This window comes from Manacus candei, unplaced genomic scaffold, assembly GCF_025592945.1.
Source record: "Manacus candei isolate 608988 ecotype Guabito, Panama unplaced genomic scaffold, ASM2559294v1 h1tg000060l, whole genome shotgun sequence".
Classification (NCBI taxonomy): domain Eukaryota; kingdom Metazoa; phylum Chordata; class Aves; order Passeriformes; family Pipridae; genus Manacus; species Manacus candei.
Genome location: NW_026138108.1, coordinates 6,627,967 through 6,652,759, shown reverse-complemented (window position 1 = coordinate 6,652,759; position 24,793 = coordinate 6,627,967). Strand labels below are relative to the sequence as shown.

The 24,793-nt window shown below is 42.6% G+C and overlaps 1 protein-coding gene and 1 long non-coding RNA gene across 12 annotated transcripts in view; one reads left to right on the top strand and one right to left on the bottom strand.

Moving 5' to 3' along the window:
• Positions 1-465: 465 nt before the first annotated feature.
• LOC127478514 (uncharacterized) lies at positions 466-24,793 on the bottom strand. 10 transcript variants are annotated; one of them, XR_007907254.1, is made up of 8 exons: positions 24,492-24,784; positions 22,136-22,229; positions 21,831-22,020; positions 17,623-17,827; positions 15,924-16,015; positions 5,680-5,770; positions 3,418-3,509; positions 466-1,599 (listed from the first exon to the last, which is right to left on the bottom strand). It is a non-coding gene; the product is annotated as an uncharacterized LOC127478514 (long non-coding RNA). The 10 variants fall into 10 exon arrangements; XR_007907250.1 differs by having other exon boundaries at positions 17,623-17,811; positions 24,492-24,783; XR_007907251.1 differs by lacking the exons at positions 15,924-16,015; positions 17,623-17,827 and adding an exon at positions 4,869-5,335 and having other exon boundaries at positions 24,492-24,793.
• The window catches only part of LOC127478513 (ferritin light chain-like), a 136,443-nt gene continuing 126,464 nt past the window's right edge, over positions 14,815-24,793 (top strand). Inside the window, exons 1-3 of one of the 2 annotated variants that reach the window (XR_007907248.1) lie at positions 14,815-15,052; positions 17,746-17,892; positions 19,184-20,823. Coding sequence is in view for 1 of the 2 variants with exons in the window: in XM_051804342.1 (XP_051660302.1) it covers positions 14,870-15,052; positions 17,746-17,892; positions 19,184-19,687 (834 nt within the window). In the remaining variant the exon portion in view is untranslated. Of the gene's footprint in view, positions 15,053-17,745; positions 17,893-19,183; positions 20,989-24,793 lie in introns of those variants that run through there. The other variant, XM_051804342.1, reaches the window with a different exon arrangement.

The window sequence follows — 24,793 nt, the reverse complement described above, 5'->3', positions numbered from 1 at the left end:
TACTTAGAATAGCTCTTATTTTCCAATTTTGAAAATGAATTCTCAGTAGTGATTGCACTGAGCAACAGATGAATTTCTCTCATTCGTGTTTTTTTACCAAGCTTTATAAAAAATAAACCAAAGCAAAGCCTTCATACCCTATACACTTTTGAATATTTTTGAGAAGTACTAAGGATTTGCCACCTATCAGAGAAAATAGGTGCAAGAGGTTTGGGAGTTTTCTGGAATGGAAAGTTTATGAGCAGATTACTCCGAACTGGTGTATTACAGCAAATCTGCTATCACTTTCAGGAGCATGAAATATAAGTATCTTTTCTCAATTCAAACTAGTAACCAGAGCAGGAGCAAGTCTTTTTAAATGGTATATTCATAAAAGCCTCTTACAAACTTACACTCTGCATTGTTTCTCAGCTCAAAACAAAATAAAATGCCAACACTATGAACAGAAAAGATAAAGTCTGTAGGAAGAGAGAGTTGGTATCATTTATTACAGTAATAAATACAACTGAACAAGATACAGTTTTCCATGTATCCAACCACATCTAAATTCCTAGATCACTAATAGAAACATCCCTGCTGAATTTTCCTGTGATGATTCAGGATCAATATGCCTTAAGATGATTTGAAACACTGAGAGATCATTAAGACTGTCCTTTTCTTTTTACAGATTAAGAAGGACATATTTCCATTGCTTATATAAATTTCTATTTCCTGGAATACTCCAAGATATGAGAATGCCTAATACCAGCTTAGTTTAAGTGAACCTACATCCTCCTGTCTCCAACAATGACTTAAGATGTCCACTTTATCACAGTGAAATCTCTGGTTCTAGCAAATAGGATGGGGCCACCAGATAAATGTTCACATGGCAAAACTAGTCCTGCCCATCTCCATGTCTACACTCATGCCTAACAGCTATTAATAGGCACAATGAGTGGATGTGCAAGACCAGAGTGGGAATGCTTTGTACTCCCATGCCCTGTATCAGTCACACGATGCAGCTGTTTCTCCAACTTGAGTTCAATGTGTGGGGTTTGATTTTTTTTTTTTTTTGTAGGTTTTGGTTTTGTTGGTTTTAGGTTGGTTTCTGGATTGTGGTTTTGGTTTTTTGGGTTTTTTTTGTTTGTTTGTTTGTTTGTAAAAAATAAAAAAGCTTTACCTCTCAAAAAACCCCAAGAAGTTCATGTGATGTAGACCTTCAATAGCAAATTGAAAGAGGTTATAGGTATTTGCCACTTTTTGTTCCTGCGTGTAGAGCAGCTGGTCCCAGTGGAATAAAGGCAAGGATGAAGTCATCTCTTCTATAAATGATGCAGCAACAAGGGATACTGCCACCAAAAGCAAAGTCTGCTCTGCAGCAGCTCAGTACAAAACATTGCAAGGAGCGTTTTAGGGTCAGTGAGCTGAGAGCACAGCACAGGCACTGCAGTCATGTGGAAGCAGATGACAGGAGTGAAAGGATGAATGTTTGCAGTTCTCCAGCCCAGCTGTAGACTTCCTAAGAAAGCACATGCTTCAGGTTACATCAGGTCTAAGAGACACCCTCTACCAGGCAGTGACCCAGCCAGCAGCACCTCCGTGACAGGCAAATCCGTATCCCTGTGGAAATGGCAGAAGACTGATTAATTTAATCCCACGCCCTTCCTAAGAAAAGATAGTAAGAGATAGCGAGGAGCAAAATTTGTACAAATGTACCAGTGTCTTCCTCCTTCTTTAGCAGAGAAAAGGAGGAGCAGATTCCATATGTCCACCCCTCCCCTAATCACAGCAGTTAGTAGAAGGGGGGGAGAAGGAGTTTTCTGCAAAGCCTGTGCCTTTGAGGCAGCAGAAGGGCAAGAGTTCAGTTTTACGACTCTTGGCCCCAACACAATTTACCATTTACAAACTAATCCTCCTCCGATCGAGAGCACAAGGCCTGCTAAAGCTCTCGTGTCCACTTCTCTGATTCTCCATTGTCCACACTGACAGGGAGAAGCCGAAGACCTAATCGGTGTGTAATTCAATCGCTGTCCAGGCTGTGTCACAGCACAATGCTGTGCTTGTAGTGCCATGGGGTAAGTCAGCCAGCTACTGTTATCCACCACAGCAGGTGTGAAGAATGTCACTTGGTCTGACTGTGTGTTGCCCCTCTGTCAAGGTCTGTTTCTGATACTACGTTCACTCACCACTTCAAGACTAGTTTTCCCTCTGGCAGCAAGCTAATTGTCAGCTCCATGGTAAAAGGGCACTTCCAGTATTTTTGACCCTGAACTGGGAATCCCTGCACAGCATAATATGGGCCTCATACAAAGTAAGCCCCTCTGCTCTCCAGATACTCAAAACATGGAGGCCTGCTAACAGGCTCTTTATTTCCTTAGTCTTAATCCAGCAATTAGTACATTATGACTTACTACACCCAAACTGCTTCACTCTGTTGTTCCTCACCAGACATAACACTGGACATTGCCACACATCTCTTGGGAATGGTTTAAATCCTAAAGCTCCTTGGTACCTAATTACATTTTAATCAGCAAAAGACAGATGCTTCAAAAAATTCTTAGTCACATGTAGGTGGTTAAAAGTACCTGGAAAACCAAATTAAATGTGCTGCCACACTAAAACACTGATCTTGGGCCACTCTGAGAATGGCATTTGGTTTGGTTTTTTAGCAAAAATTTACTACTCCCCAAAGAATAGAAAATTGCATTTTCATTATTCTTGAGTCATACCACAGTGCAAGGAGTCTGAGGAAGAGGAGGACAGAGGCAGGAGGCAGGGCAAACACCTGCCACTTCATCACCAGTGAAGCAGAGTGGGTGCGGGCATCACCCAGCCACACTACCGGGCAGATAAGGAGGCAGCAGGGAACTATTGCTGATACACCCACAGCAGCACCAGGGAGCTGTAATTTACTCACAGGGGCAAACACGTATGGATAGTAACAAGGAGCACATCAGGGGATGTCTTCCCCTCACACAGAGATACATCACACGCTCCTATGTTTCTCTCCATGTTTCTCTCCACGCGTAACAGTGACTTGACAGGGATGTGAGAACAAAATGAGCACAGAAACACCCTATTTCTAATATATCTAATATATCTATTTCCTAAACAGCCTTGAGAATTTCATTCATGTAGAGTTTTGGTGCTATTTCTCCAATTCCTTAATTTTCATGCAGAAGCAAAACAAATAAGAGGAATACCCGATGGAAGAGCTATACTGAGACAGAAATTGTACAGGCCTGTACTGGCAGTAGCTTTTTGTCCAAAAGAACAAACAACTGAAGTCAGCTGGATTACCTGACCAGCCCAAGAAGTGGATAAACCAAAATGGAAACAATTTCCCTGCCACCACATAGATGATCTTAAATCAATATATTTGGCTGTCCAGAGTATTTCTATGTAATTCTATACAAGAGTTATGGTTACCAATCTTACCTAATCCTGTAAAGGGATGAAATACTTCGTCACACTTTCAAATTCTGTGAAGGCAGTGAGCAGATGAAGAAAGATGATCCAGCTTCTTACCACTTGTTACAGAAAAGTTCATAATATTCATTATTCAAAATATGAATTGGACATCTGTATTTACAATGTTTAACAAGTCTTGCTTAGTGCTGAAGCCAAGCTGCTCATTTCACCCATACTCGTCTACTGTCATCATCGACGGCTGATTTCCAAACATGGCCAGACAGCAGTTTTCATGGCAGGGGTCATGAAACATTCTTGCATCCTGAATCAGGATTCAACAATGCCATGTGCCAAGCCTTAGAAGCATGCAGAGCATTTGCAACTGAGCACCTGCGGAAATCCCATTTCCTGACAAAGAGAGGCCTCCAATATTCATGTTTTTCTCCTGCTCTTAGGCCATGCTGTAATGAAATATGGCCTGAATGATCCTTTTATAGCTATACAGGAAAATGTCCTTGCTTAGCATTTACCCCTCCTTATGCAGGGTCAGTGGAGACTTGGTTGAGCAATCAACAAAGACACATAGAGTGAAAAGTCTGGCTGATGGGATATGACCAAAACCACACACAGAGCAGGGATACAAAGTGGACATGCAGGTTATCAGAGAAACTGGATGGACTCTGGTAACTTTATGGAATATAGGTAAGAGGACAGAACCCTGAGGAGTCACATTAAATTAGGCGTAAATGCTGACAGTGACATATGCAGGCACAGCCAGAGTGTGTGCTCATGGAAAGGGAGACCAGGAGTGCTGTTGCCAGCAGCATGTGGATAATCAGAGAGTACAGGACTGCACAGGAACTGCTGCTGGGTCAGTGACAACAGTCAACGGGGAGTAAGTTGAAGGCATGCTGGAAGGGACATGGAAGGGGCTGATTGTGACACTAGTGATGGAAATGACTTTGAACAGGTTCTACTCTGAGTCTCCCTGCTCTGCAAGGCACCCTCCCATTACCTCCTGCTGCAGTTCTGGGTTGCCCTTACTCTAAGGTGCTTTTGTCCCTTTAAAGGCAGTATTCCCTTACTCCAAGAAACCTGCATCCTTGTCCTGCCCCCTTCACTCTAATCCTGGGTTGCTGCTGCTTTACTTCTGACATGGAGCTATCTGTGTCTCCTCCTCAAACTCTGGCTGCTACCTCCCCACCATCACATATCTATATGCCCCCAGGTCGTCCTCTCATCCTCCATCCCCCTGGCACTCCATACCCCAGATTATCTCTGCTTTTGTTTTTTTCCCTCTAGCAGTGTGAGTGTGAATCCCAAGCTGTCACATGTAGCAGACCATTAGCCTGAACACTGTTCATGCCCAATCTCACTTTTTCTGGGCCACTCACTGAAGCTTTAAACCAGTGACTACAGAGACTGAGCAACTGTGAAACACTGCCAGCCCTTAAAATGTCTCACACACCATCACATACCTATTTCATAGCTTCAAGGGACAACACAGGTTTGGCAGTTTGGTGATCAATCATTTGTCATGGCTCTGCTGGTCTTTACTGGTCCGTCAGCCTCATTTTGGGAACCATAATCCATCATGGCACCAGGCAGGCTCAGTGGATGCAGAGTGACAGTGACTATTCCCTATTTCCACAAGGAAATGCTAGAGCAACTTTTGTCTGATGGGTATAAAAATCAGGTCTCCATGGCACGCTCCCTTTTCCTTCCTTCCTGCTGATGAGTCTTTCCTCTGGGTACTTCAGGGGACCTACCCCCTCCTCTTGGCCATGACAGCCTACATTCAAACAGCTGCTAGGGCTGGATGAAGCACCTGCTCTGGGCAACAGCAGCTGGAGTTCATTTTGGGTCCAAAGGGCCGAGGCCAAGCAGGCTGACTGCATGTGCACTAATCCAGTATCATCAACAACTCCACCAGCAACAGGTGCCTCTTTGAAGAGGGAGGGAAAAACTATTTGGGGAGGAATCAGAGCTTTATAAAGGACATTATAGGCCAAGTCCTCAGCTGGTACATGCACAGTTAAAGCATGTACTCTCTTGAAGTTATATGAGTAATGCTCACATATATGAGTAAAATATTTGGCCCACTCTCAGTGCTGCTTCTCTTTTTATTTTCCTAAGGATTTTTCACCTCCTCTCTTTGCTCTGCATTGATCTTACATCAATAAAGAAAAGAAACTTTTCTGTCCCTTGCTTCAGACCAAACAGCTGAAAGTCAGAAGCTACATATACCAGATTTCAACATCCTCCTCTGCATAGGTAACACAATCTTACCGTTGCCTGACAAGATTTGTCCCTCAGTCTTGCTTGAGCTGTGGGGTCCAGATCAGGAGTATGCATCAACTGGAACAAGGGTGATCCCATTCTGGAACAAATCAAACCAAAACCCATCAAGGTCCATTAAGAGAAAACTTTCAGCACAGGCATCATAAGAATTGCCTTGTACTTGCTCAGGCCAGTGGTCCATATAGGCTACTGCGTAATTTCAATATATGACCACTACACGATGACATGGGAAGAGTGCAAAAAAACCCTGACAGAAGCAGCTATTGGCCAAACTGGATCCAAGGAAAGTTTTATTCTTATCTCATTTTGCGGAAAAATTGTTTACCACCCAATACATACTAATCTCTTTTTAAAGTCCCTTTTAATACATTTCTGATAAAGGCCTGTATTAATGAAAGCCTCCATACTTTCTTCTTTTCTGAGTCCTGCCATTCTGAGCTCCAAAGGTCACTTCTGTAAATCTGGTCTTGCTCCTTGCAGTTACTCTTGTGCCTGTTCCTAGAGAACCTGGAAGCATTCTGGAGCCTGAGAATGGAGCTGGATTCACAAAAGTGGCACCACAGAGCACTGCCAAAAGCAACATGAGTAAAAGCAGCCTTTCCAGTGTTGATGCACTATTAGAGGAAAATGTGACCTAACTGCAAGTTGGTCATGTGAACCAGTCACAGCCTTTATAGCTTTGTATTCCAAAAATTATTTTCCTGAACTGTGTATCTTTTAATTCACGACTTTCCAAGATTCAGATTTAAGTCACTTTCCCCTTGAGACTATGTCTCAGCTCGGTTAAATTACAAAAAGAAGCCAAGTGGAGACAGTTGGATGAACAGACCTGGTGGTGAGAAGAGCACAGGCAGAAAAAACAGTCTCCAGTCCATAACAGTTTCTGGCATCTCATCCACAAGCACACACAAGTATAAACTGTACTGTGTTGACTTGACTGTTTAAATAAGACTCCAAGAATTTCCCTTGACAAACACTGCAGTGCAGGCCAGGCAATGCCATTTCCTCACCAGTGATGGGACAGACACACAACCACACAGGAACATCCACTGCTAGAAATTCTAGCGGTATTCTCAGCTGCTGCAGACTCACGGATTCCCTTTGAGGCTTTAACCACAGTTCCAAAGTCAGAAAACACCACAGCATGTACAAACATACACAGAAGGCAATTTTGCACACTTGTGCATCAGGTTTGCCCGCATACATGCCTGAGGGAACCACAGGGCAATCACTCTGCATGCTTAATACTGAGCAGTCAGGATACCTACACATTACTGCCCTTCCCAGCCAAAGCAATAAAACACTGCAAGCATGTGACAGCACAGAGCTCTCCCTAACCCTCTGAATCCTCGCTGCGGTTGCTGTCACTGGGCACATTTCACGCAGGCCAGCTGCACGGGATTTATTCAACCAGTTTTGGAGTATCAAAGCTAACTTTTTTTTTTTTTTTGTCTTTGCCCCAGGCAGGCACTTGGTATGCAGGATTTAAAACAGAGAACAAAATGTGCTGTGAAATTTGTAAATACTCGGCACAGTAATTTCTAAATTCTAAAAAAAGATAGCAACTGCAGTGGTTAAAAAATCAAAAAGTGAAGCATTTCACTATATCACTGTGAGTAATGCCACTGTGACCTAAAGACCAGCCTAAATAACTTCCCAAGATTACTAATTAATGGTGCTGACTGCCTTGATAGGAGCCAAACATATTCCAAGTTTTATCCCATGATTTCAGTGAAATGAGGATAATGTCCAATTCAGCAAGTGCTCTGCATAAAGATACTGAAATTGAAAAAAAAAATTGTTCGAGCCCTGCAAGTTGGCATAAAAGACTTTGCCTGGGACATAGTGCCACAAACAGACTACAATCTAACACGTATCATTACAAGGTTTTTTTAATACATTTAAAGCTATTAAAATGGAATTAGGCAGAAAACTATAGGAAAAGAGACACCCTAGGGAATCACAACACTTACACAATTTAGATGGCCTAGTAGAGGTGCTTTGAGCAGAAAGCAGCAATAAAGGGTCATTTTTGACTGGAACTAGAAGAGGAATTACTTCATTGGAATTTAGCATTGCCTTTAAGGTCTATGACGTTTCAGTGAAATTATCCACTTCTGCTTTGCCTGATTCACCATCATTGACTCCATAGTAATAAAAAATTTAAAACAAACATTTAGCTGATGAATGTTCACATTAAAGTTGCAAATAAAGAACCTTTTGACATTTTTTTTTTCTCAAGCAGTTTCCCTTAAACTTTGAAAGGATTCTTTTTCACAAAAATTGTGGAAAGGGTTCATTTGGGCTTTTTTGGTGACTGCAAAAGCCAAAATATTTAGAGTCATTTCCTCTTCACCTGCAAACATTTCACACTCCTCTTACCACATCTATGGCTTTAATTTCTTTTCCCTCAAGCCAAGTAGCAAGTGGCATTAGTCAAACCAGTTAACTCCCAGGAGTACCTGAACTTCAGAAGCAGGTGCTCTTGGTACTAGCAGGGACTCTATGAACATTGATTATCAGCAGCATAGAGGAGCAATAAATGGTTTCTGCATCTTCATCCCTTACCCACAGTTTATTTCACAGAATTATTTCACAGAATATTCTGAGCTGGAAGGGACCCGAGTCCAGCTCTTCAGTGAATGGCCCATACAGGGCTTGGACCCACAGCCTTGGTTTTATTAGCACCATGCTCTTACCAGCTGAACTAATCTTTTTACTTCTGCTAGCCCAGATATTCCGAGTATGTACAAAGTGCACGCCTTATGCTTACCTCAAAGAGGTAGGTCTAATGCTCCCTCAAGGGCCACCTGGAGCACTTACTGAAGTTTACATTGCCTGGAAGGCATTACCTGCATCACTGATTTCAGATGGCATAGGTTGTGCAAAAAAAAAAAAAAAGCCACTGCCTTTTTCAACATGTCAAGTCTTATTTTCTCATTTGTCCAAGAGTAAGTGCAGATTCTTACCTGAAGCTGTGGAAAGGAAGGTAGAGTAGAAAGGCAAGGTATATAAATTATGACAGACTTTAGGCAGTTTGGCATTGCACAACTCCCTTATGCAACTCATTGCCTAGGGTGAGCCACATGTTTTCAGAAATTCCACAGAACTCCCTTAAATATGCTCTAGTGCTGAGGCTTAGTGGCTTCAACCTGCAATTAGTGACTGGACTTATGATACACCATGGACAGATTGCATGGATGAGCCTTAAGTTTGCTGGCCTATGCTTTTTGAAATGTGACTTGAAATAACAATTGCAGGATCTCAGAGGCAGATGAACCCTGACAATTTATTCAAACTTACACCCAAGCACTGCCTTTTTATAAAAATCAAATGGGTAGTATCAGCCACTACCACTTCAAATGAATAGTCCACTTACAGCTTAAGTATATTTATAAGAGAAAATGGTGACTGAAGGGCCAACACTGCTGGCCAGGCTGGGAGCACAGACAGCCCTCAGGCTCCAGCTCTCCCTGCTGCCTCTGCCCAAGACAAACCATGGGCTTCCTGAGTGGTGGCAGAGGCTGGGCTCCTAAAGACACAGGTGAGCTGAGAAGCTGAGTCTGCACACCCAATGATTTTGTAAATACAAGCAGAAAAGACATGGAGAGAGCAACTCAGTGTAAGTGATTCGTCAACATTGAAAGTTGCACTGGAGAGAGTGATACGTGCTTAAGAGAAAATAGTGACATACAGCTTCTAGACACGAATTAAATAATGGCAACAGCTTAGTTTGACCTGCAGCCCCATCACTAAGAAGCCTACACACATGTAGGCAGTCACACAAACATGGCCACGTGCAATTGGACTTGAGATGGAAAGTGAAAGCTGAAGGTGTCAAATGCAAACCAGGTCAGAGCAGGACAACAGTCACAGCCAGGAGTCTGGCAACGCAGTTTGCTGAAATGCACTTACCTCTTCTAGGCTTGACTGACCACACACACAGACCCCAAACCTGCTTTTGGCATGAAGCTTTCTCAGTGGTCCAGAGAAAGAAGAGTGAAAGCAAAGGGAGAGGACAAGTCTGACTGACCACTGTTGTGACACAAGGTTAAAGATAAGCTTTTCTTGTATTTTAGAAATTCTTACAAGCTAGTCTCCTGTGTTAGCTTTGGACACAGCATAGATATGCCTGTGGGCTATGGGCATATTCTGTTTGAAGGGCAGATTTCAATCAGTACAGTTTCAAAGAATTCTATATATATTCCCTATTTATTTTATATATATATATATGTATATATTACCATGGTTTATATTATACAGCATTTGTAAAGTTCCTTAAGGAAGAACTTCATTGCAAAAGAAGAAAGGCAATGAGCTTCTCAATATATGTGCTATGGAAGCCTATGGAAAGGAACTGCCCGAGATAAAAGCCATATCAGAGGTACAAAGGGTTGCAACTTTATCAGGCTACTGATGCAAAGTGGGAAAACTCAATAAAGACAAAAAGACATGGTGCTTTCCAGTCATAAGAACATCCTTAAGCATCTCATCTGGCTTCAAACACTGCAGTAATCGATATTTTGCAAACACAAAAATATCAATGCGAGGAAAATCTTTGACTATAGAAAAGGAAAGCAATTGAAAACTAAGGTTTGGAGTATTTGAGGTGAGTGCCAAAAGAAGACTTCCAAATTTAAATTTTACTTCCAAAATTACAGTTAATCCAAGTATTTTTCAAATAGTATTTTATTACAGTATTTCATTTTATTAAACTGAATATATACAAAATATGTGTAGATCTGACACTGCATAGTAATTTTCAGTACTATAACCCCAAAAAAATAAGCTTCTATCTGCTCTGTTTGATACCAAGACAGCTCTGACTTCAAAAGGTCTAGGCTTTTACTTTTGGGAAACCCATTTTTTTTATCACTAAAACATGCTGGTTTTAGAGCACTACAACAAACTGGACCTTTCCATTTGCTCATTGACATAGAGACAAAAAGCATTTTCCAGAATGTCCACCTCACAGCCTTGTCATAATACTGTTGCCTCCCAGGGCCATCTCATGTTTTGCTGATGACTACCTTAACCGAGAGACAGTTAAAAGAAGTTATATTGCTATGCCTACTTAAGTAGTAACCTCCCAAATTTCAGGCTTCTTTTTTAACTTTATGAGTCACATGGTGCAAAAAGGCAACAAAACAATTTTTGCCAGAAAAGCCAGAATTCTTGCTGGCTTTTCCTCTGTGGAAAAAGGAAGTAAAAAAGAGTGAGATTGGATAAAATAGTAAGGTGAAGCACCTGTTGAGAACAGAAAAGCATAAGAAAAATGAGTTAAGTGACTTCAAGTCCAATAAAAGCAATTGCAAATTCATGGGTGTTTGTATGAATCATTTTTAATTTCCTGCCAGAGAGCTTTGGTTTCACTTAATTACAAAACAAAGTGATGAATGAAGAAGGCTAATTCACAGGCACACATATCATACATTTATTTGTTTCTTACTTTTTCCCTCTGTTTCCATCATAGCTATTGATGGGCACTGAATGATCACATGAGAGAAAGTCTGGCAACATTACATGGACTATTTGCAAAGCACATGAAAAATCCATCACAGCTAGAAAGAAGCTAACAGATGGTAGCTGGACAAAAGCAACAGCCCCAACTCTTACTACCTGTGGTGAAAGAATAAACAATATCAACTGCAGATTACAAAGTGCAGCCTAAAGAGCCTAACTTTAAATGAGAGATTCAAGGTACAAAAAGGCCAGACACAACTAAATGTTTGCAAGTAGGCTCACGAGAAAGGATATTTTGAGAGGATTGCTAAATCTCACTGACATTAACAGTCCTCTCTGCTGCACACTGCCAAAGAATAAAAAGGAGAGGGGTGGGGAAGGTGTGGGTGTGCATGTAGGAGAGGTTTTTTGCTGGAATTTTAATTGCAGTTTTGTATACCACACTGTGGTGGTTTGGCTTTCCACTCTGCCATGCACTTTCAACACACTTTAAAATGTGTTCTACCAGAATCATGCCAAATCCTAAAAATTAAAATATATCTTTCATCAAGGCATGTGCCAGTCACCAACTCTATTTACAGATGTCATCAACCCTTTCTGCAATGACCTGCACATAACTATCTGTTCTCGCTTTCCCCCAGTCCAGATCACTCAGTGTCCAACCATCTTCACCCCAACATCAGTTCACCAAAGAAATCCATAAAGTACCTTCATATTTCAGGACTTAGAGGGAATAAGACTCTAATACAGATTCACTTGTATCACAGTCACATGTAGACATTGTCACCCCAAGCAGGTAATAACTTCTCTGCAGCACACAGTCTGGGAGAGAGTCACCACCAGGAGAGGTGAGAAAAAAAGCAAACTATCTTAAAAGCAGCCTCACCTGATAGCAGGCAGCTATGCTGTGCTGAAATGTTGTAACTAAGAAACTAAACAAAGTACTTGTTCCCCGGGATACAGCATTTCTTGAAAACTGAGACTTGAGATCACAAGTTTTTTGAAACGGATGATACTTTCCTCAGTCCAGATACAATCAGCATGTGACATCACCTCATCCTACATAGCAAGAATGCCTATATTACTTTGTAATAGAATTTTTCCATAATACATTTGATAACAGCACAAATTATGTGTATTTCCTTTAGTTCTATGAAGCACAAAGCAAAATAAATTGAATGGTGTTCTCATAGAAAGAGGGATTAAGGGATGTATGGAGATTAAGGAATTTTAGTCAGTCTTCAAATCAGCTCCACATATAATAAATGGCCTTAAGCAATGCTTTTGTGTCTTAGCTCTCCATCACTGAAATGGGATAATTTATTACTGTTTTGCAGAGGACTGAAGTCCACTAATATAGACACAAACCTCTATGAGCTGATATGCTCAGAAATTATTGTCATGAACACCCACTTAGCAAAGCACAACTACAAACTTTTCCACAGGGACACGAGCTAACTTGCTTTCTGTTGCAATTTCACACTTCACATTATTCGGACTGGCCAAAGAAAGGAGCTTATCAAGCATTTATTTCCATTGGGATGTCAATGCATACACACACAGGCACCACACTTGCTCTTCCTCTTCTGAGGCAGTCAAAGGATTATTCTGGAATAATAAAACACTAACAACTATTTTAATGGCTAAAACAAGGACAGTTGGAATGGAAAGAGCTAAAAGGTAACTGTTAGAAGTACATCGTCCGTAGGAGTTCCAGTGAAAAAGAGGACCCTTATTGAAAACAAGTGTCTTGTCAATGAATTTGTTGAAAGTAAATGAAACAATTAATTTAGGCACTTACTTTAGCCTTGCAAACATTGCAACATTACGCTCATGCAATTTTATTCAAATGCCTAAAGTAAGCAAATGCTTAAACATGGTTAGGTTTTTTTAAGGGAAACTTCTAATTTAAATACAGCATGAAGAGTGAGAATGAAAAAATGGATAATTACAGTAAACAAAGAGGGCTGAATAGCATATGAGATGGAAGCGCTGAACTGGAATTACTTAAGTTTCTCATGAGCAATGTTCTCACATCTTTACATGACTACTCTCAGATGATGCGTGCTCTGCTCTAGGTAGTCAGATCCAATAACAATTAAAACACGCAATGGAATAACGATTCTGCCCTTAGCATCCTGGGTTTGTGGGGTAATCTGTTAGAAAAATATTCCACAGAACGGCATATAACATTAAGCTTACTAAACAAAGTCACTGAACAGAATGTTAGCAATTTTGAAAGGTGTTGAGATTACTCATATTTCCGCTCCACTATTTTGAATCTATTAAAGGTAAATAAACGCTCAAGCAACAACATGCTGAGCAGCATGCATACGGTAAAGCAGTTGAAGAAGTCAGAAACCTGTATTTTGAAGTTACTGTACAAACCAAGGATTATCAGTTACTAAAATACTGAAGATGGTTTACACTGCCTAGGTAGGACCACATTTTTAGTGCTAAATCAAAAAAGCTACAGAATTTACCCTGTAGTCAAGACAGACATACCACTAATTTCCCAGGATTTTTCAGAGCTTGGTCCCTCCCCAGGACTGCCTCTGCCTGTGTGCTCCCCTCAGCCGCTCCAGCCTCGGCCTGGCCTTGCCGCACTCTCACACGCAGCAGCTGGTACTGGAGGTGCTGAATGCTACCACCCGCAAATGGGCTCAGCTCTTACACTGGAAGAGTTTTATCCATGGCATTGCCGTCCCATAAACAGAATGTATTAGAGACAGGGAGCAAAGGAGAGCCACCACCAGCTTACACTGTTTCGAACACTGGCTCAGGACAGCTCTGATGGTGAGGAGAACAAGAGGCAGCAGCTGTGACTATGCCAAGAACCAAACTGAGGGAGCCACAGCATCTTCATCTGCTGGTTCCCTAAATATGTATGTGCAACACAGCACAGTTTTTGCCTCTTGGATATAACTCTGCATTGGAATACCTGTAACTGTGTATCAAGCAGGCTTGAAGCCTGCCTAAGAGAGGTAAGGAACGAGGATGTGCATTTCTTAAGTTCTGCTTCTGATTGCCTTCCCTGCTTTCATCTATTACCCTGCTTAAATACGAAATAAATTCATTTCACTTATGTTGCTCTGTTTAGGGGGAAAAAAATGAAGAAACGTTAAACACACAAGTTTATGTTTTTCTCTTATATTTTTATGGTATCTTGAAACACTACAAACCTGTGACACATACACGTGCAACCATAAACCATTCAAGAGAAAGTACACGCTGGAATGTTTTATTAAGAACATTCATCACAGGATCTGCATAATCCTTGCTTCCTGAAGTCACTCACTGATGTTTCTGATGACAGGATAGTCAAGATTCAGTGTTTTATAATCAGTTTCTCAGTGCCAGTGTGCGGCATGACTTCAAACAGAGCACAAGTTAATACATCTATTTTGCAGTTAAAGTAAGTATTTTATGTCGATCATTAACTATGTAGGATGTTCACAAATGGGCAGTGGAGCGAGTGGCCCGGCCGGCACCTGCCCGCTCCCGCTCCGCGCCGCATTCGCCGTGAGGGACAGAGCCCCCGCACCGCCTGCCCACGGGCACGCAGGAAATGGCAGCACCCGCCCGGCCCCCCACATCCGCATCCTCCTTCTCCTCCTCCCCCGGCGAGGGCGGGCGGGCTCCGGGGAGCGCGGCGAGGTGTGTCCCAGGTGCCCGGGCTATATGAGGCGGCGCGGCGGGGCGGCGCGGCGGCCCCATGGCGGCGCCGGCCATGGCTGAGCCGCGCTCCAAGCGGCCCCGCGTCACCCTGCCCGCCTGCCCCGCGCACCGCCCGCTGCCCGCCAGCCGCGTCCGCCACGGCTTCCCCGCCGCCGTGGAGGAGGCGCTCTGCGGCGTCACCGGCGCCCAGCTGGAGCTCCACTACTGCCTGCAGGCGCTGGTAAGGGCGGCGGGGCGCGGACGGGCACGGGAGGCGGCCGGGGCCGCGGCGTGGGACCCCCCTCTCGCCCTGGCCGGGCAGCCACCGGCGGCGGGGTGAGAGGGTCTCGGAGTCGGGAAGGGACGGCGGAGCGGTGTCTGTTCCCAGACCCAGGGCATCGGGGGGCTCTCCTGCCAGAGCCGCTGCTGCCCCTGCGCCGACACGGCCACAAAAACAACGACGAAGGTCTGGAACACGCGGGCGACGAAACGAGCGCTCGTGTGTTTTTGGGTAATTCACAGAGAGAGTTTTGCCTGTGGAAAGAGGGACAGGAACAGAGAATGCTAACAGCTCTGGAGTATGACTCTTGAGTGGCTTTTTCCCCCCCAAACTTCGTGTGTAAAATAGTTGTGCGAGGTTAACTGTAGTTTGTGAACGTCGCTGCCGGCTTAGGGTTTTCTGCTCCACAGCATGAACTTTAGACGTGAAATTAAAAAAGTTATCTCTGATACCATGTAACATGCATGCCAAAATTACTTCCGGCTACCTATCAAATGTTAGGGCAACATATATTTTAACACAGCCATTAAAATATAAAAATCAGAATTATCGATGCTATACCTCCTGATGCCAAGCATCCACTGGGAAACAGCACAAACTATACTGAATGTATCCCCAAGAGCCTTCAATTGAGTTTGGTGTCAAATATTAGTTCAATAAAAATTTAAGTAGGCAGTAAAACCTGTACCTGCTAAGCCTGTAGATTAAAAAAAATTCTAGTGATTGACAGTGGGATGGGATGGAGAAAGCTCAGTTAACTATTTAGGATGTTTACATTTCTAGATTTGATTTATCCACAGTCAATTTCTAATTATTGACATAAAAGATTTACCTTAACAGTTAAGCAGACGTGTTGACTTGTGCTCCACTTGAAGTCATGCCTCACACTGAGAAACTGATTATAAAACACTAATCTTGACTATCCTGTCAACAGAAACATCAATGAGTGACTTCAGGAAACAAGGATTATGCAAACTATGGCAGTGAATGTTCTTAATAAAACATTCCAGTGTGTACTTTCTCTTGAAGGGTTTGTGGTCACACATGTGTACATGTGTCACAGGTTTTGGTTGTCTCAAATGGCCATACAAATAGAAGAAATAAACATAAACTTGTGTGTTTAACATTTCTTTTTTTTTTCTAAACAGAGCAACATAACTGAAATAAATATATTTCATATTTAAGCAGGGTAATAGATGAAAGCAGGGAAGGCAATCAGAAGCAGAACTTAAGAAAAGCATGTCCTTGTTCCTTACCCCTCTTAGGCAGGCTTCAAGCCTGCTTGATACACAGTTACAGGTATTCATTCCAGTGCAGACTTATATCCAAGAGGCAAAAGCTGTGCTGTGTTGCACATGCATATTCAGGGAACCAGCAGATGAAGATGCTGTGGCTCCCTCAGTTTGGTTCTTGGCATAGTCACAGCTGCTTGCTCTTGTTCTCCTCACCATCAGAGCCAGTGTTCAAAACAGTGTAAGCTGGTGGCTCTGCTTTGCTCCCTGTCTCTAATACACTCTGTTTATGGGACAGCAATGCCATGGATAAAACTCTTCTAATGTAAGAGCTGATATGTCTGTTAGCACAGTTAAATATGGCAGTGGTTAAAGTTGTTGTTTTCCCATACAGAACAGAACAAGGCCTGCAGTGGGGTTAGGGTTGTAATACTTCTGAAATCATAGAATTGCCTGAGCTGGAAAGGACCTCAAAGATCATCTAGTGCCATGCCAGGGACACCTTCCACTAGACCAGCTTGCTCAGAGCTCCAATCTGACCTTGGACAGATGGGGATGGGGCATCCATAGCTTTCCTGGGCAGTTTGTTCCAGTGCCTCACTACCTTCACAGTAAAGAATTTCTTACTAATATGTAATCTAAAGCTCTCCTTTTTTCAGTTTGAAGCCATTCCTCCTTGTCCTGTCACTACCTGCTCTCTCCATCTTTCTTGTAGGCTATTGGAAGGCAACAGTTAGGTAACCCTGAAGCTTTCTCTTTTCCAGGCTGAACAATCCCAATTCTCTGAGCCTTTTCTCATAGGAAAAATTTTAATCAACTTGGGGGCCCTCCTCTGGACTTGCTCCAACAGGTCAATGTCCTTCCTGACATGCCTTCCTAGGCATGAGCTATGTATAATGAAGGTGTATACAGAACAGTTAAGTAGCAGTATTCATCATTTTGGAATAATATCTATAATGAAGCTGATAAATAGATATGAAGTTATGCTTGTTCTCTTTTTGGTATTTACATCATCTTTCTCATACCTTTGAAAGCTAACTTTTGACTGGAATGCTGACCTGCAGGGATAAATTTTATGTTCCCTGTGCTGCCAGTATGTTTAAAAAACAAATCAAAAACCCTAGACAAAACACAATTACAAAACACACACATGCTAACCATTCATAAATAAAACATTTTGAGGATCTCTGACTGCTACTGAGAGAGTAGCATCAGTACTACAGTTGCCTACCCAGTATTACAGGGCAGGAGTTCTAGTAGAAGTACAGAGATTTTTCATTTCAGGCCATAACTACTTACTTCATTTATTGTAGAAATTTGTAACCTTTGGATTAAGGTTTCCAAAGTTCTAATAAAGCCACGTTCTTCTGCAAGTGAGTCCCATCTCCAGCAAATCTTAACGCTCTTGTTTTGTGTGCTTAGGGTGAATATTTTGATCAGTCACATGTGGCTCTACCAAATATTTCAAAGTTCTTCTTGCATCAAGCTCTGGAAGAGAGAAAAGCTGCAGAGGCATTGATGAAGTATCAGCAAGAAAGAGGAGGCCACTACTGTTCTAAAACCATCCAGGTGGGTAGTAGACAGCAAGCTTTCAAGCAGCTGCAGTCCATTTACCTTATCGAATTACATTGTTGGTACTTCAGATCTCTGCGTTCATCCATTATGAGATTTCCAGATATAATTTACCTGACATATTAGTGTACACGGTTTTGTTCTTGATTGCCATGCTTAGAAACTGTCAGACATACAGTCCTAACACTATGTGGTTGCATTCTAGCCCAAAAGAATATGAACAGTATTCTCCTTTCCTTTTACTCAGCTGGACACTGATGTTTCCAGTGTGCTGTGACGGATTAAGAGACTCCTTAAACTGTACTAAAACAGCCCACTTGTCTCCTTCACACTAAGTAGAAGCCTAGACATGATTAGCACGTAAGAAAGGTGGTAAGGAAGGAGGTAGAAGAAACATCCAGCTTGAGGCAGTAGTTGATTTGCTAAAGCACAGCTCAGGACAGAATGTGAACTACAGATTTAACTTGGGCTTGCACAGGTGCACACTTGCAAAAGAATAACTCAAAGTTTTCAGGGGAAAAAATAACCCACCTCATTTATTTAAGACCAAGGGGCTGATTCTCCTCTACCAAATTAGTTTTCTTTAAATAGTTAATACAGAATGCTCTTTTTTGGTCCATCATAGCAGTTGTTAATCTGTAGAAAGTAAAGGCCATTGTGAAAATCTTTCTAAATTGTCAGTTTGAAATGGGGAAGACCTTAGGGTGGCCTTTCAGTACTTAAAGGACACCTACAGGAAATAGAGGGAGGGACTCTTTCTCAAGGAGTGCAGTGATAGGATTAGGGATAAGAATTTTTAATTGAAAGAGGGTGGATTTAGATTAGGAAGAACCTGTTTACTATGAGGGTGGTGAGACACTGGAACAAGTTGCCCGGAGTAGTGGTGAATGGCCCATCCCTGAGAGTGTTCAAGACCAGGCTGGATGGGGCTTTGAGCAGCCTGGTCAAGTGAAAGGTGTTCCTGCCTACAGCAGGGGATTGGAATGAGATGATTTTTTAAGGTCCCTTCCAACCCCAGCCATTCTGTGATTGGGTTTCCTGGTGTAAGAATGCTCCTCAGACATAGCTGCTGCTATCTAAATCCATTCCTTGAAAAAGTGCTTGGCCCCTGCTACCTGTATGTGTTCACAGCCATGGCACTCTGTAAAAAACAGATGCTCTAAACTAGGGGTTGTTGCAAAATCCTAATACAACTTGTTTGGAGCACCAGATTAAGTTGCAGGAAACCACTGATGAATACAGTAAGATCAACTGTTCTGAATAAATACAATTCTGTCTTTGTTTTTAGAAACCAAACTGTGATTATGCAGTCGGTCTGATGAAAGCCCTGGAATTAGCAATGGTACAGTGGAAAACTATGCTACGATATTTTGAAGAGCTTTATGCCCTGAGTGTTGAAAATGCAGACCCTCATAGTGCAAGCACTATGAAGAAGCAATTTATTGCGCCCAAAATCCGGAAGATCAAGCTAATGGGAGATCTACTCACCAATGCTCGCAGGCTCGACTGTTCCCAAGATGGCAGAAACAGTCTCGGGGATTACTTCATGGACCGGTTGCAGAAAGAGTTCAGAACAAGCATAGAGCCAGAGTCTAGTGATCACTGCAGCCCCTGCCCACCTCTGCAGCAGTGCACAGGAGCTGCAGAAGGTCTGAAGCGACCCCAGAGAGAATCTTCCCAGCACAGAAATGGCATAGGGCCAATATATGCAACTATACACTGCACTACGATGCTGCCACAGTGTAACAATGGGACAGGAGCAAAAGTGAAGCAGGGCAGGGAGGGCCTGTAATGCTGTGGCTGCTACGTGGCAGCTCCTAAGGCAAACCTTTACAGAGGGTGGAGTTGGGACCAGAACTCAGGAGACATGATCCTGTATCACTCCTGCTTTACACCCTGCCCCCTCATCCTCTATTGAGTCAGAATCTAGCCCATACCATTATTTTGTTTAAATGATAGCAAGGTTGCCAGCTACCTAGATTGTCAGCACTAGTCACACTTAATCTATGCAATTCTTCCTAGAAACCAAAAGCTTTTAAGCTTCTTTTCTGTTTTAAATGATTAATAGAATTATTTAGTGCAATTTTTAAACAGTATATATAATTTTTATTAAAAAAAAAAAGAAACCACTGCAGCTTTAGTACAAGGAAACTTTTATGTGGCAGGAAATCCAAATATTTAGTTTTATATTCCTGAATATTTTATATTCCTGAATATATATATATTAGATATTTTACATTACTAACAAGTATACTAGCATAATGAACTTGTTTTTAAAAAGACTTGGTTTAAAACAAAATTTTCTTATTTCTATCATAGTAGCAATTCAAATAAGTAGTCAAAATAATTCGTATCAGGATGAATAATTTACTTCTTCAGGATGAAGGATGCAAACATTTCCTCAACACTGGGAATCAGAAAACATGCTGGAATAAGAAAACAGTTATGTGCCTAGTTGGCATTTCAGATGAGAAATAAATTGGGAGTTTTCATTAGCTGAGATCTTTACAGGTTCTACTGGATATTTTGCAAGTGTCACAAGACACTAGCTCTAGGGCTCTATCCAGACTTAACCTAGGATGGTTGCTTTAGTTTTCATACAGACCTCTATTTCAGCTAGCTCAATTACGGTATTACTATGCTACTCCTGCTATTTCTTGTATTCCCTATTTGGTCCCAAGTAGAGGCATAAGATCCTAGTGAAAAAGCAGCACACTTAACTAGTATTGCATCAGAGAGAGTGACCACTCATTAGTTTTGCCTTTCAGTTGGGGCAGTATTAGCCAGTTTGGTTAAAGTTCAGAGGTGTCCAAATTCTTTTCCTTCGTCTCCTGCAGGAGTGCCTTGCTTTTTGTACCCTGGCTCCCAAGGTCACTTCAGAAGAGCAACTGGCTAGATCAGCTGCCTGCAGCTAGGTTTTTTTTTTTTGTCGCTATACACAATATCTTTTATGCAATTGGGGTTTGATTCATTGAAAGATTGTCTCACACTTTCATGTAAGACTGTAAGTGATACTCCTATTCTTGAAAATAAATTCAGTTCAATGTTACAAATGGTTCTTTGCCTCTCCATTTTATTCCTCAATTCACCAGCCAAGTATGCTGGTATTATTCTCAAAGAGATTTTGCATATGTATACAAAACTTCACCAGTACTTTTCTTCATGCAAGAAAGTTTGATGGAAGAGTATGCCACAGAGTAAAAATAGATGCCGGAAAACTTCATTACTACAAAACCACTGCACAATGAAACATTTTCTGTAAACTCTGCTGTTTATACACAGCTGCAGTTGAATAGCAATTTCTGCAAAGCCCACCTACTTTCTGTTGGTGGTGTAACACGGGACAGACAATTACAATGTAGATGCTTTCCCAATCTTTTTGTTAATGGGATTCAACATTAGTGGAGGGGGGACACACAACCACTTTAAAACAACCCCTGTATTCATCTATAAGAGTACTGCAATGTGCCAGAAGAATGGCTCAAAGCTCTTTTACCAACATGCTGGATTTGCCGATGTTGAGATGGCTGCTCTCTAAAACAGCAGTGGTTTAAAAGCTATTTCCATCTGGGCTAGATTCCATCACCCATTCTCATGCTGAGCATACCTTATTCAACAATTAGTTCCACTGACTGCAACTCAACATGAATAAGAGCAATGGAATCCGTCCCTCTCAGTATTAAAATACAGCTTGCTAAGTGTGAACAGAGCAAAGCTACTAACTGAAGTATAAAACTAGTGCTATATAAAACCCCTTCAAACACTACTGGTAATGTTTGACCTACTCCTACAACAACCTTCTCCTTTAAGAGTTGGTACCTTCTGAAATGTAGGTACAGCCTTCTCGATGGTTTCCTGCACTTAAGACTGTCTTTTACCTTAAGCAAATTCCAACATAACAACCTAACATCGAAATTTTTCAAAGCAAGACTTACCTCTTATTTTTCTGTGAAATACTACCGTGTCCATTTCTCAGGCTTCTCATACTCATCTTCTAGCCAAATGTATTCAGAGATTCTCAGAATTTAGGGCTTTCTCTCTCCCTTTTCCAAAATTCACTTTCTGGGCCCTCTGCCTGAAAAGACAGATAGCCTCACAATCAGCTGTTTTCCCAGTCTCTATCTTCTGAAAAAGAAAAGAGAAATCAGTTACTGTAGATAATAAGCTCTTCTTGTCCACATGCTGCTTCTGCTGAGGGCACATATGCTTGTGAATATGGTCTCAGATTTGTTAATAATACCTGTCTGTTGTGTATAGATAGGGTGAGTCTGTCCACGCTTCTCAGCATAAGTACAATCTGCCTCTGACTTCCCATTTTCCTTTTCAATCACCTCCTGAAAAAAGGAGACGAAGGATGAAATGTGGAACAGGTGTAAGGGGAACAGTGCTTATAGAAACTTTACAAATTCTCCTTCTCTGCTGAATGCTTGTTCATATACACTCTAAATATCTGTACTTCCAAAGCGATGCCCAAACCATCCAAACACACAATCTGGGGAAGCTCTGAATAGCTAGTTCCCTAAAGAGATTCCAAACTGGAATCTCTGGAGAGACCTAATCTTTACTGAAATTAAGAGTTAGAGCCACAGAGGCTTCCAAAGAGGTTTAACAATAGAATATTTGTAATACTTGCCATAAGCACTAGCTATGGTTTCTGACTCTCAGTGAGAAATGCACTTAAAGTCTCCAAGTGGAGATCATGCCGTCCTTCGTCCTCTTCACTATGGCCACATAAAATTAAGAAAAGCATCTCAGGATCTGTTCTTTGCAAGGACTTTTTTTCAGGCCCCATTGTACAAGGCAACATCTTTCTGGACAAACCTGGAAATACTGGAAAGCGGATGTTAGTTCTGGTGGCAGCAGCAGGGAATCACAGAATTGTTAGGGTTGAAGGGACCTCTGGAGGTCATCTGGTCCAACACCAGAGGAAGGTGTCCTCAAGGGCACCTTCACTGGAAGATCACTGCACGGAATTCACCATCTGGTCATGGCCTTCTCCTGACCTTTGCACTTGGGTGAGTTCATGCGCTTAAGTGCATTCATGGGCAAATACTGGCAAACTCCTCAGAGTGCTTGTCAAAGTCTCACCATTTGTTACCACATTGCCCAAGGTAACCGCTATGTGCTCAAGTCCCAGAGTATCTTTTCCTGGGGTTACATACAAGCTAGAATTGAGCAGTGGCAGAATAGGCCACAATACTGACTAAATGTTAGATAAAATTACCTTTTCCATAGATTAAAACAATGGTCTGGAAAGATTTTAAGTGTCTAGAGTGGGTCAGACTGCCAGCACCAAGCCTTGATATCCAAATTTACATGATTAGTTGTTAGAATATGTTACGGCATACAACTATTTCTCATTTATACTTACTTTGCATTATTGTATGCCTTGCACTACTTTGAATACAAATTATTTTTACTTTATTAACTGTTCAATAAAGATTTTAAAATAAATCTGTGTATTCCTTCTGGATCAAAGAACCTGTGTAATAACAGTGAAGTGTTTCCAAAAGTTTGCTACTCTGCCTCTCAGAGACAGCTGGGAGATATATTTCTAAATGTGTAAGGGTGGTCAATAGCCGATCTCCTTGGGACATATCGCTTTTCAGCAGTGGATACAGTGAAAGAGCGGACTTGTACAGAGTCCAAAACATATAGTTTTATCTTTAAATAAAACTTTTATCTTTTGGGGATAATGATAGAAGGTGACTTACAGTTCTTATTGTTGTCTGTACTTGAAAACATTTAAGTAAATAGAAAATGGGGACTGCAGATTAGGAATTTTTGCAAAAAACCAGATCATATAACAACAAAAGAAACCACCATCACGACAGCCCCTACGAGAAGTCATAGGCACAGGGATTGGGGGTTGATCATTGATGGATGTCTTTTACCTTTTCAGATTCTGTGAGTCCTTGGTCCACTGAAGACAGAGCTTTGCCATTGATTTTGAAAGAGTTAAAATTTCAGCAGTATTTATAACTGCAGAACAGAGATTAATTGTAGCTCTTGGTACATTAAAAATATGCGTAACTATTTCAACCATGAAGTCAACGAAATCATATAGTTGAATTACTGAAGTGCCTCTGAAAAGAACCTAATTTCTCATCTCAAACGATATTCCAAAAACAGAGTAAAAACTCTTAGCACCCTTGAGAGGCGTTACCAAAACCCATCCTATTTTTCCAAGCTCCAAACTGCCGCTGCTATCCAACTGCAGTGTGAAACGCCTCTGCACGGGGCGGACTCCACCTCTGCAAAGGTTCCAGAGTAAAGGTAAACAGAGGCTCGAGCTGAAAGAGGAACCTGAAATGCGAATTTACACAAGGACACCTGAATTCCGAGGGAAAGGCCGGCGCACTCCACGGCCCTCGGGCACAGCGGCTTTTCCCGAGGGGAAAAGCCGACACCGCCCCCCACAGGCGGCCCGGCCGCCGTGCGGGACCCGCGGCCACGACCCGCCCGTCGCGCTGCTCCCGCACGGTCCCGGCTCTCCGCGGTGCCTCGGGGCCGTGCGGGGTGGCTCGGTCCCGGCTCTCCGCGGTGTCCCCGGCCCTGGCACCGCCCGCTCTCACGAATGTCTCGGCAGTAGTTACCCTCGTGGCCGCAGAGCCTCGGCCGGCGCGGAGAGACCTGTCCCGGCGCCGGGGGCTTCTTCCCTGGGAGAAGCCAGCGGAGCCGCCGGCAGTGTGCGGTGCCGTGCGGGAGCAGCGGGGCGCGCCGCTGTCCCCCCGGGCGGGCGGGCGGCGGTCCCGGCACCTCCGGGCATCGGGGCACCTCGCTCCCCCTGGCGCGCCGGCGGCGCGGGCTGCTCAGAGCTAAAAGCAGGGGGGAAAAGAGCGCTCTGCGCAGCCGAGCGCCCGGGGCGGCTGGGCTCGGGGCTGCCGCGCTCGGGGCT